General features: G+C 41.5%; 1 protein-coding gene across 2 annotated transcripts in view; it reads right to left on the bottom strand.

Annotated features, from left to right (window-relative positions):
- Positions 1–13,066, bottom strand: part of SLX4IP (SLX4 interacting protein) — a 197,585-nt gene that overhangs the window by 70,725 nt on the left and 113,794 nt on the right. For both annotated transcript variants that reach the window (XM_001116207.4, XM_077951202.1), the window contains one exon: positions 425–514. In XM_001116207.4, coding sequence (XP_001116207.2) covers positions 425–514 — 90 coding nt within the window. The remainder of the gene's footprint in view (positions 1–424; positions 515–13,066) is intronic.

The following is a 13,066-nucleotide window of genomic DNA, read 5'->3' on the forward strand; positions in this document are numbered from 1 at the left end:
GGCTTTAACATGGGTGTGAAGGTTCAGCCTTGTGTTAAACGCCACACCTGCTTCAGGTGATCAGGCTATCCTTCACAACCAGTCAGGTTAAAATCCCTGATTACCTGAAATAGTCACTTTAACTTCTTCTTCTTCTCTTTTTTAATATATAGAACTCCTTCCCCCAAAACAAAGAGGTATAAAATGTCTGGCTTAAATAATAGAGTATCATATGAAGTGTATGAATGTGTCAGTTTCTGAAGGAAAAAAAAAAGTGGGTGCATATGTGTCTGTCATTGGGAATACAATTGTTTTTCAAGAATTAAATACCCAACATTTTCCCCCACCAATAGAAATGAAAGCTGGAAAAAGATAATATTTCTTGTAGCAGCAGCAGCAGCAGCAGCAGCTACTTGCAATTAAACAGCAGAAAGTTTTGTTGTACCTCTTTCTTCTGTTCAGAAAACCAGCTTGTATCTTTGTTTGAACCTTGCGGCAAGATATGAAGATCCACGAGGACAGCAAAATTCCCACACTGAAAAACATTAATGGCAGAGTCAGTGTCTGTGCAGCTCATGCCCAGCAAACAATGAGAGAAAATCTCACAAATTCCTATGTGGTTGCTCATGATGAAATGGCAACAAAGTTCGCTACTAGACAGAATTCTTAATAAAGAACATGGCTACAGGTCATAATCTACTACTTTTCCTAAGTTTAACATTTACAGTAGAAATGCTAAGGAGAGATGCAATGTTAATCAAGACAGGAAAGACAAAATAATCTGTCTCTGGGCTGCACCTTGAAAGGGGATGTCCAGGCATCCCGGCAGCAGTTGGAAGACGTCAAGCATTGAGAGAAGTTAAACAGGTCCGTACTAGGTAGGCTCCACAAAAGAATGATTCCATGCACAGCCAGGGGAATTCTTTCTTCTAAGCAGCAAAGAACAGATATAAGATACTGCATTTTTAGACGGACAAAAGGATTGGCTAGGACTGTACACTTTAGAATTGAAATAGGAACATGGAAGAATGAGAAATAAGCAAGAAGAGAAAAATAGACACTGAATGCTAGTTAACAAAACAAAACCAAAAATTCATTAAAGTATGCTACAAAACTGTACAAAGCCTGACTCTGTTCTTATTCTATAGGCTAGCGCTGTCCAGCACTGTAGAAAAAAATGGAAATATTCTATATATATGCTGTTCAGTAAGAGAGCCATATGTGTCCATATGTGGCTGCTGAGCACTCAAAATGTGGCTATTGTAACTGATAAGCTAAATTTTTAATACAATTTAAATTAAATTTAAATAGCTACATGTAGCTAGTGGTTCCATACTGGATAGCACAGTTACAGGCCCTGTGAAAAGTTGTTACCTTATAAATCTTCACATATGAGTGAACTAATTTCTGAGAATCACAAGATAACTGTGAACAAACTAATTTGGTAAGGAATGGGACACCAAGGTTGGGGATGGTCTGAGAGACCCAGAGGTTTGGTTTATGAGACTCAGAGGTTCAGTTTTTTCACTTCCTTGGCTGGACAGTTTTTTTTTTGTTTTTTTTGTTTTTTTTTTAATTCTGTCCTATGTATCAACAGGGAAAGGAAAGTAGTTTCAACAAATGGTTAGACCATCAGATGTAAATATAAAGTGAAACTTGACACCTACCTCACGCTATACACAAAATTTAATTTGAGATGGATCACATACCTAAACAAAAAAAGCCAAAACTATCTTCCTGATCTTTGGAACAGGAAAAGATTTCTTAGGATCCAGAAAGCACCAAATATTGAGAAAAATTGTTGTAAAATTGTTAAATTTTCAAAACTTCCTGTTAACCAAAAAAGCACCATTAATAAAATAAATAGGTATGTTACAGACTGGGAGAAATGTATCTATGTATTCATAAATACATGTATCTGGCAAAAAGGACTGGTATCCAAAATATGTAAAGAACTCCTACAAACTGATATTTAAACAAAAAAAACAAAAACAGAAAAACCCGAGTTTGAACAGACACTTCACAAACAGGATCAATGAATGGCTAATAAGAAAATGAAAAAAGTGTTCAATATCATTAGTCATCAGGCAAATTAAAATTAAAATGACCAAGAGATACAACTACAATACCCACCAGAATGACTACAATTAAAAAGACTGACATAACATGAAATGTTGGTAAGGATATGGAGCAACCCAAACTCTCATACTTTCCCAGTGGAAATGTAAGATGGTCTAACCACTTTGGCAAATGGGTTTCTCAGTTCCTGTAGTTAAACGTACATTTACTTATCAATTGAGCCAATGATTCCTCCCCAGGTATTTACCCAAGAGAGACGAAGTATATGTGCACACAAAGATTTGTATGCAAATATTCATGGAAGTTTTATTTATAATAACCCAAAGTGAAGACAACCCAAAAGTCTACAACAGGAGAACAAATTGTGCCATATTCATGCAATGGAGCACTACTCACCACACTACCGACAGACTCAACATGTATTTATCTCAAAAACATTAGGTTGAGCAAAAGAAGCCAGTCCAAAAGAGCACATACTGTATGGTTCCATCTATATATAATTCTAAAAGAGCAAAATCAATGTGTGATGAAAGGAATCAAAACAGTAATTTCTCAGGGGGATAAAAAACTGGGTGAGAACTGTCACAAAGGAAGTTTGTATGTGATAAGAATACTCTGTATCTTGACGGGGTATGTTATGTATACACTGTAATCAGCTCCTTTCACTATATTTAAATTATACATCAATAATAAACAATTTTTAAACACTGTGTAAAATGCACTCATACTTACTGGCAGTTATTTAAAATGCAGGTATTACGTTCCTGAAAATGTGTGGGAGACCAAAATGAAGTTTACTGGATAATAAACTGTGAAGCATGTTGAAAGATGGTTTCCTAGGATGTAAAAGAGTGCACTTTAGTGTGTTACAGCTCAGTGTGTTGCAATCAGCATTTTATTTTAATGAAAGAGAACTGAAGAGAATATTAGAATGTAATACAAAATATCAATGTGTCATGGTAAGAACAAGAATTGTTTTGTGAAATGTAAGTAAATGTGTACTCAGTTATGATGGAAAGCCTATTTCTTATTGTGGGCTGTAATAAAAAATGTTTGAAAACCGCTCAAGTATTTAAAGTTCTTCTCAACTGTTGGTTATAGAATTTAACCTTTAAGGAGTATGCTGCCACCAGGTGGAGGTCGCATGCCACAACTACAGGATCTTAGCCACGGAATATTAACCTTTCATGTGCCATGGACTTATTTAGTCAACTGTGAAGCTGATGAAACTTGCTCGGAATAATATTTTTAAATGCATGAAATACAACACATAGGATTAACAAGAAAACCAATTACACTGAAGTACAGTTGTCTTAACAAAAGAAAAATTTGAGGCATAGGAATGTATGCACTTGTTTATTAAGGTATTGGGTCTTGTCACATAGTGATGGAGCTAGCACTAGTACAAATCTGAAGTAGTGATAAGCATAAATGGTATCTTTATTATCTGAAACAACCATAATGCAATATGAAAAGAGCTATAATTTCTAATGGTGACAAATACTGCTAATATTATTCATATTTTTATTATGAATCCTACATTCATAATAAAAAGGAAAACTAAATTTACTAGAACTTGGTCACAATAAAGATGTAACTTTTTCCCATGCAAGTTCACTGGCCTCTGAATTCAATCACAAGCCCATTGAAGTTCCAGAGATTCTGGAATAAAAGCCCTTCCAAAGTGGTAAAATATGTCTCAACACATTTTATTGCAGGTTCCTACAGTTGTTCTTTCCTGATTTTTAAATCTAAACCAAGTTCACTGCTACCTTTTCATTAGCAAAACTAATTCTGTTTTTTTTTTCTTGTAACCCTCTCACCACCGCAAAACTAATTCTTTAAAAAAAAGGGGGGGAGGGGTGGCAATCTTAAGCTTAAGACACTTAAATTGATACTGTAACAGCAGCTTTCTGAAGAATTAACCTAATAGTAAGGTCCAATTTGGTATGTTTCTCACCATTTTGTGATCCTGATCACAAATAACCTAATCTAAGTTTGAAAATAAACAGATTGAGTAGAATGTCTCTTTTTAGAAAAATAAATTGTTAAATCTTACTGTGGTGATCAGACTTCCCTGGGGTTTCTGGAAACCTCCATCCACTGTTTGGTAGGCAGTTCCCTCCCCCGCAGGGGGCTCTCCCTCCGCAGCCTGCAGTTCTGAGCTCTCTGAACTCCCTCCCACACTAGGCAGAGGTATTCCGCCTTTTCCAAAGTTCCCTGCTCTCAAAGCTTTTCTTCTTGTCTCTCATGAGAAAACAGAAGTGAAAAAAAAAAAGGCTTCTTACACTACCAGCAGCACAGCCTCCCTTTCTCCTCCTCCTTAATTAGGAGACTGTTATTTCTAGTCTCAGAAGATCAGCTCTCCAGCTTTCTTCTGAGAGGAGCAACATGGTAACCATCACTTCTTTCTCCGCCCAGAACTGGTCACTCTGCAGAGGCCAAGCCACCTCTTGAGCAATCAACAGGCTTCTAGGAATAGCTTCACATCGCATGCACTGGGCTGCGAGTCCCCCAGCCAGGATCTGGTCTGGCTTCTATCCCCTCCACCCAGAGGATGCAGCCAACAACCAGGGAGTCACCCCCAACTCCTCCCTTTCCCTAACCGTCCGGAATCAGTCACGCATCTTGTCCATTTTAATTTTTTAGAGAGTTCTCAAACACACTTCTCTCTTGCTCTGTTGCTCGTATCTTCTCCCACTTGGAAGGTTACAGTCACATCTATCGGTGTCCTGGATGAACCCTCAATGCATATCCGGGCAATCTCTAACCTACAAATCGGATCAGTCCACTCCTGCTGCAGCTCAGAGCAGCAAGTCACAGGCCTCTAATGAGGTCCACGTCTTTGTCTCCTGCGCCTGACTTTTTCATCCTTGGCTTACATTACAACTTGCCTCATTGCTTCCATTCTTGTTGAGCTCCTATGCATCCTCGAACCCTAGTAGGAGTGTGGCCAACTCTGTGAAGGTGTTCTGAAGTTTCTCTTTCCCTGCTCTGGACCAGCCCATTCTTCATGTGATTATTTATTTCTACATTAAATGACTGGCCCAGGTAAGGCCCCCATCCTAGGCTATAAGCTCCATGGAGACAGGTCTATACCTCTGCCAACCCTGTATCCCCAGTGATCAACACAGTACCAGCCCTCGGTGAATGCTTAATATTTAATGAAAGGAAGAACAAACGAAAAAACAAATGACAGAACAAGTTAGCCCCAAGTATTGGGCAAATCACAGCCTTGTCCGCAAAGGGAGAGCTCTAAGCCCTTTCCAGGGACAAAGCCATTCCTATTTGGCCCAGTGCACTGATACATCATAGAAAACTTCCTCTCTCCCTATTCTGAAGTAGCAACAACTCTTCCATCACCTACAACAACCAGTCATTTTTCATATTTTGTGAAATGGGAATATAAGAATCTTAGGATTACTTCACTGGAAACTCACTGCCAACTGAGCGTGTTGGTTATTTTTCCTATCTCTTTCCTAAGAATTCCAGAGGTGCAACTCACACTATTTCTAAGTCCTCAGAGGTGGGAGGTCTTGTCTTCTGTGTTTATATTAAATATAAGAATAAGGGTGAAAATATTAACATTTCTCACCCACAAAGCCATCTCTGGAGCATCCTCAGAACTCTTAAGAGATGTAGAAAGGTCCCCACATTCTCTCACGCACTCATTGATCATCTGAAACACCTGCTGAGTTTCACAGGAGCACTAGCCAGGCCCTCAGAGAGGGAGGGGCAGCAGCTGGGCACTGTGGCATGTGTGACCACGGCACATACCCAAGGACCAGAGGGAGTGGAGTGACAGCTCTGCCCGAGGAAGGTGAGGGAAGGGAAGGTGGTGTCGCAGTCAAGTACTGACAAACAGGGCAAGCAGTGCAGAAGGAAAAATGAACAACGCCCCATGCAGAGAAACAGTCTGACTAGCTCGCATGCTTTGGAGATGGAAAAGAGTCTAAATGCAGAAAAACAGGGCATTGTTGGCAGATGGGGCCAACGGGGCAGGAAGGCTCAGGCCACAGAGGGACCTTGGACAGACCGAGGTGGCTGGTGGGCTGGAGGGCTCACTTGGGTAGGAGTGTGGAGCATGGGCGGGGAAGGGGAAATCACTGGAACCAGACAGATTCAAAGTCACTGCAGGAACCCAAATAAGAGCCCAAGCAAGGTGATCTCAAGGTGAAGGGGAAGGGGCACATTTGAGGGATACTCAGAAGACAGAAGTAAGAGGATGTGGTTGGATGAGAGGGAGAGGAAGGACAAGGGTGAGGCCCAAGGCATGTGGGCAGTTTCTACCACACCCACGGGGCTTCCAGAGGCAGCTTACATACATGCGTCTGTTGCTGAGAAGCCATAAAAATCATCATTGGCATTTTACACCCACCTGGCATTGAGGGTGTAAGGCAGCTTCAAGTAACAAGGCAAACATTAAAAATGGAGAGAATAAGTAAAGGCAAACAAGGGTAAAAACATAAGATGAAACCAATGATAGGCCTGCACGAACTTCCCACCATAGTCCCAAGTCTTTGCAACATCTGGCTCTCAGATTCCTAGGGTACAAATGTGAAAATTACAGCACCAATCAGAGTCAAGAAGATGAGAAGGAATCCACGCTGATGATAACTCAATCATTTCTGATACTACAGCTAGAAGGAGTTTCTCCTAAAGGCCTCCTCAGAAAACATGGAAATTTTCTTCCTGGAAGTACAAATTTTACAAAAAAGTTTTAGAAAACATATTACATATTTTCATATTAGCACAAACTGCATATATCTTACAGCATAAAATTTTATAGTGATGTGATTTTTAAACAATCACAGTTTAAAATATGGATTGTCATTTACAGAGCACCTATGTTCCATGCACTGTGCTAAGTTTTACTCAGAGCATTCAATTAAATCTTTGCCACTCTGGTGAAGGAGCACAATGATTATTTGCATTTCATAGATAAGGAAGTTGAATTCGGGAAGGTCTAGTCCAAGATTACACAGGCAGTGAGTGCCAGACCCAGGAATCAAATCCAGATCTGAGAGACTCCACATTGCCAGACATTATTCTGAGGAAATTTAACGCCTGTGGAAGGCTACTCAGGACACGCTTCCAGCCTCATGTGGGAGCACGTTTAGGCTCTCTAGCCTGGAACCCACTCCCCTTTATTTGGGAGCTGGCCCCTATCCCCTCTAGGTGAGCGATGGCAGCCCCATGTGCCCTAAAACACCCTATGCCTTAGTGCCTGGTGACTGCACCAGGGATTCTCAACAGAGTCCCGCAGCTCCCTTCCCTGGGCAGCCTGATTCCCTGTCTAATTCCATTCCAACACAGGTACAGAGAGCTCAGACACTCAAGCTGCCACTGCAGAGCACCATGCTGAAACCCAAGTGCAGTGAAGCTGTGAAAGTCCCACCTTAGAAAGAACGAGGTGGGAGGGGTGGTTAGGGAGAAGAAAGGGTGAGGAGGGGAAAGAAAAGAATGCAGGAGAGGATGACAGCAATAAACCCTGTGAGAGGTGGGGTAGAGCTGTGAGGGTAGGAAGAGAAGTCTCCTGACATTAAGAATCCCTATCCAGATAGTTAAAAGCTGAAGAAAAGTCAATGCAAGTGTTCTGTCAATTGAATTCCCTTGGCCTGTTATTCATGTGAAATACTGGCCCAGGAAATCCAAGCTTGTAGTTTACATTTAAGAAAGGGAACCAGCATACCTGTTGGATGGCATACTCCGTAAACTCACAGACAGGTCAGGAGATGGGAGAATAAAGAGTCATTCTGTTGGAATACACTATATATTTAGTCCAATTGCAAAAATTTACTAATGGTGAACAAGTGAGCAATAACAATAGTTAAGATTCATGGAGCACTTGTGTGCCAGACACTGTGTCAAGCCCTTTCTGTACATTATTGCATTTAATTCTCATAGCAACCCAAAAGGCAGACACTATTACCCCTTGGTGTTCTGGAAACACTGAGAAATTTAAAAGCACTCTTTCTCTTTTAGGAGATCACTGGTGATCATGACTGGGTTTTGTTTGGTGCAGTGCCTTGCCAACCTGGCAATACTTGTGAGATTGGGTACAAGGAACACTCCATAATCTCAGTGACAGAATTAGACACAGCCTGAATTTGAGATCATAACACACAAAGAAGGCCTGGAGAAAGTCCTTTGATGACTAATGGGAGAATGGCCTAGCACAGGAAGTCCAAAGACCATGAATCTCTTCTAATGATGCCCCAGTTTAGGGGGGGTGGTATCACCCTCCTTTCTCTACTGTCAGTTTCTGTATATACAAAATGAGTGGACCGAACCAAATTGCCTTTAAGATGCCTTCCCTTTAAGATCTCATCTCCTGGTCATTTTGGTTTGCAACCATTTACTTGGATTCTACTTGCACACATAGTGTCTGTCCTCCTGTGGAGGTTATAAAAGAGCCAAACTGAGACTAGCACCTCATGCTGTCCTCTGTCAGTCCATTATGGGCCACCTACCAGGTGGCCTTTGTGGAGGAGCTGCTTTCTGTTACCTTTGGGTTGTCAATGTCTAGTACTGGGTCTGGCACACAGATGGTTGTGAAGAGTGTTTGTTAAATGAAAACATACATCAGTGATGAAAATTAAGTGGCTGGCTTATTCTCTCTCTAGGAGGGATTACCTCCCTCTCACCTGCACCCTGAACTCAGAACAAAAAACACTACAGAATCAAGCTCATGGTTTACAACTAAGGTTGCCCCAGGTATGCACAGATTACTGTCACTCATGAATCGGAATGGCTATTTCTCCACTTTCCAGTCAATCAGGCAGAACAAGATGCAAGCACAAAGCCCTGGTTGACAATGTGAATCCAGACCCATTAAAGGGAACTTCCTTGGTTGCACATGGATGACTAGTTCTTTAAGCTTGAGTTTTTTGGGTTAAAGGGCTGCTTGGGAAGGTGTGACTTGTCTGAGGAGAAAAGGACTCAGGAGGGGAGGGAGCTCCTGTCTCCTGTTTAGTGTCTGTTGTGGAACCTCTGACTATAGGTCAAGGATGTGTAACTTCCCAATCACTTGTTTTCCACAACAGATTTATGACTATGGTTAGGAAGGATTCTACAAAGATAAAGAGTAAAACACAAAGGAAAGAGAAAGATGAGGGAAAAGCAGAACAAATGACTTAGCAGCTTCTAAAAGGAGGAGAAAATCAAGTAAGAGGCTGTGATGTCCTTCAGTAAACCACCTCTGGTATCCTATTAAGAAAGAGTTTTGTGTTTTGACCCAGAGTGCTACAGGGTGGCTCACACTCTCCCTGGGTAAGATTTGAGATGGGAAGCAAAGTACTGCTTGGAATAAAGCAATGGTCAACCACGTTATTATGAAGGGCTGCTTAAATTTAACATATGCCCCTGGGACCCTGTGGTAGAAATCCAGGCTGAATCACAAACTCTCAAAGCCATCACTGCATGAAGAGTACATTTGGGAATAGGTTTTCAGGGGCTCCCTTTGAAAGATGAGAACTGACTTCATTTCTTTAGACATCCTCCCTAATGGTTTTCAGGACATGATTCTTTCAAGTATAACCTGCAGGTACCTTCCCTTAGTCGACTGGTCAGTGGCACAGACACAGCAGGTGTGGCAATGAGTAAAACAGTGGCTTGGTTCAGCACAGACCTGACTTCAAATCCTAGCCCTGAGCCTCAGTGGCTCTGAGACGCAGGGTAAGTTCCTCCAATGTAAAAATGGAGACAGCAATGAAAACTACCTGATGTGGTTATTTTGAGCATGACATGACACAATGTGGGCATAAGGCTTCTGCACCATGCCAGCCACCCAAAAGGCTCAAGGAAGAAATACTGGCTGCTTTTCTCATTTTTTTCCTCCAAAGGTAGAATTTGTCTCAAATTCCAAAGAATTTTAAATGAATTCTGAACTGTCAGTTCCACAAGATTTACAAATACGTAGGGCAGAGGTTTCCACCTATTCCTATTAAGAGTCAATAAATGCCTCATAATTCTTCTGCACGGTTTTACTCTGGCCACACACTGCTTCTATGAAAAAGAGCAGATGGCTTGTAATCATACCACATTACAAGTAAAAATATGAACTCTCCTCTTACATATTTCTGCAAGAAAGCACATGAAATGAAAAGATAACCTGACAGAAACTGTAATGTACTCGTCCGGAAGGCCCCTGACTTCAGAGGGTACGAAGTGGCTGGGACGCAAGCATCACTTATATTTAGTGACATTTATGCTGGTCAGGAGCATGTTCTGGATCAATTATGGCATCTATAATCTGAAAGTGGAGTATGGGAAACAACAGGAATATCAGCGCCCACAAATTTTGTCCACAACTTGATCTAACATGTGTGATCATGAGGCATTGGAATGTGGCTTTGATTTTAAACTAAGAATTAACATGTTAGAAAATATTCTTTAATATTTGTGAAGAATCTTGACATGAAAGAAAAACTTTTCAGTTTATGAGTTAGAGGAATTTATGACAAACTACATATGAGTCAAAGAAAACCCCTGTAAATATTCCCCTAGTGATCAACATCTAGGTTGGCAGATTGTTCTAAAGGGTGGCCAGTCTTGGAGGGAGATTTCTTGAAGCAGGAAGGAAGAGGAGAGACAGGTAGCATAATTTTCCTACCTCTGTGGGTGAAACCAAAGCTTCTTTGATAAATACTTTGGGGATTCTGGATGACTTAGAGGAATTGTTTATTTGTTTATAGGTAAAATAATTTAAGGAATCCCCCCGTAGTGGTATTTTTACCCTGGAATCTTCTCATCTACTTTCTTTCTTTTTTTTTTTTGAGATGGAGTCTTGCTCGTCGCCCAGGCTGGAGTGCAGTGGCACAATCTTGGCTCACTGCAAGCTCCGCCTCCCAGGTTCACACCATTCTCCTGTCTCAACCTCCAGAGTAGCTGGGACTACAGGCGCCTGCCACCACGTCCAGCTAATTTTTTGTATTTTTAGCAGAGACGGGGTTTCACCGTGTTAGCCAGGATGGTCTCGATCTCCTGACCTCGTGATCCGCTCGCCTCGGCCTCCCAAAGTGCTGGGATTACAGGCGTGAGCCACCGCGCCCAGCCCTCATCTACTTTCTAATATAACAAAAGACTTGCCAGATAAAGCTATGACAGGTACTCTCTGCTCAATCCAGCTGTCATTTAATTTTTACTGGGGTATTAGTATTGTATGAGTACTGTTTTGTTTTTTGTTTTTTAATGTACAGCTGTGTCACAGAATGAGTACTGTGTATCAAGGGGGTCATACATTTACTCTTTCAAAGTGGGTGTCAACTTTGACAGGCCAAAGATAGGGCTAAGTGTGATCTTTACAGGAGACAAACAGCATTGAAGTATGTGGCTGTAAACTAAAACACAACCTCAGAATGAGAAGTTTCTACTATTTCAGGGCTCAGGGTTACCAGAACCTTGGAGAGCCCCAACAAAGTCAAATCCTAGGCCTGTTTGTGCCCTTGGTCACACTGATCATCCTGGCTCTGCTAGTTCAGGAAAGCTCTCTGTGTGTATGGCCTTAGGGATATTTACCCACTAGAGCCTCGAGCCTAGACTACTGGTTCTCAGAGTACCAGCAGCCGAGGCATCTCCTGAAGCTGATTTGATGTGCAAATTCTTGGATCTTACTCAGACCTACCCAATCAGCAATTACAGAGAGGGAGCCCAGGATCTGGTGTTTTAACAAGCCCTCCAGGTGATTCTGGCACATGCTGAAGTTTAAGAGCCACTGCTACAGGCCCCCTTGTATCCTGGAAGAATACTAATAGCATTCTCTGTAGAATACAGTAACTTCTTTTGAGGTTACAATAGAAAGGAAGAAAAAAAACTCTGATGAAGTTTCACCCTGTTATACAACAGGAAATATATTCACCAGAATATATTTTAACTGTAAAACTCACAAGTAAAAAAATCACTGTTTTATCATAATTACAAGAAAATAGTTCCTTTAGTGTAAATTATGAGTTTATTTAAAAACAAAAAACAAGGCTGAGCATGGTGGCTCATGTCTATAATCGCAGCACCTTGGAAGGCCAAGGTGGACAGATTGCTTGAGTTCAAGAGTTCGACTGTAGCCTGGGCAACATGCCAGAACCCCATCTCAACTAAAAATAAAAAAATTAGCCAGGAATGGTGGTGCGCGCCTGTAGTCCCAGCTACTCAGGAGGCTGAGGTGGGAGAATCATCTGAGCCTGGGAAGTCGAGACTGCAGTGAGCCAAGATTGTGCTGCTGCACTCCAGCCTTGGCAACTAGAGTGACATCCTGTCACAAAAAAACATTCTCCAGAGGTGAATGTGATGTGTAGCCAGCGTGAGAGCCACAGATAAAATAATGCCTTGCTGAGCATCTTCAAAATTCACCTCTGAATTAGGATGATAAAGATGATGAAAATCCAAAGGGAAAAATAAATCTACCTGCTGGATGAAGGGAGAGCCTTAGGAAGAAACAGAAAGGAAAGGCCAGAAATGAAAAAGAAAGGGAGCTGTGAACTCCAAACAATTAAGGAGCAGATACAACTGCATTTAAATCCTTTAATGAGTTCAGATGACTGGGCTCAGAGGAATCTATCCCAGGGCACCAGAGCCTGGCACGACCACTGGGATGAGGAGGAGCACAAGAGTTACACGGAGAACCTAGAGAGACACAAATGATGCTGCACTTTTGAAAAAGGAGACAAAGATGGATTTTACAGCTATACATTTAATCCATAACAGACTATTAGGGGAGAGCCTGAAGAAAATCCCAGTTATGAAAAACTAACCTCATTTTCTTCTTTGACAATATTCTTAGCTGCCATGACTGGTGAAGGCAGTTGACAAAGCACATGTGACCCTCAGCCAGGAATCAAATGAAGTTCCTCATGACATCCTTTTATTCACGTTACTCCACTAAAACACCTTTTGTCACGGTTATCAATGATCTGCATGTCGCCAAGCCCAATGGCCAGTTCATGATCCTCATGCTACTCTACCTCTCAGCATCATCTAACAAAGTGGATCTTTCACTTCCTGCTTTCCTTGA

Source organism: Macaca mulatta, chromosome 10, assembly GCF_049350105.2.
Source record: "Macaca mulatta isolate MMU2019108-1 chromosome 10, T2T-MMU8v2.0, whole genome shotgun sequence".
Taxonomy (NCBI): Eukaryota; Metazoa; Chordata; class Mammalia; order Primates; family Cercopithecidae; genus Macaca; species Macaca mulatta.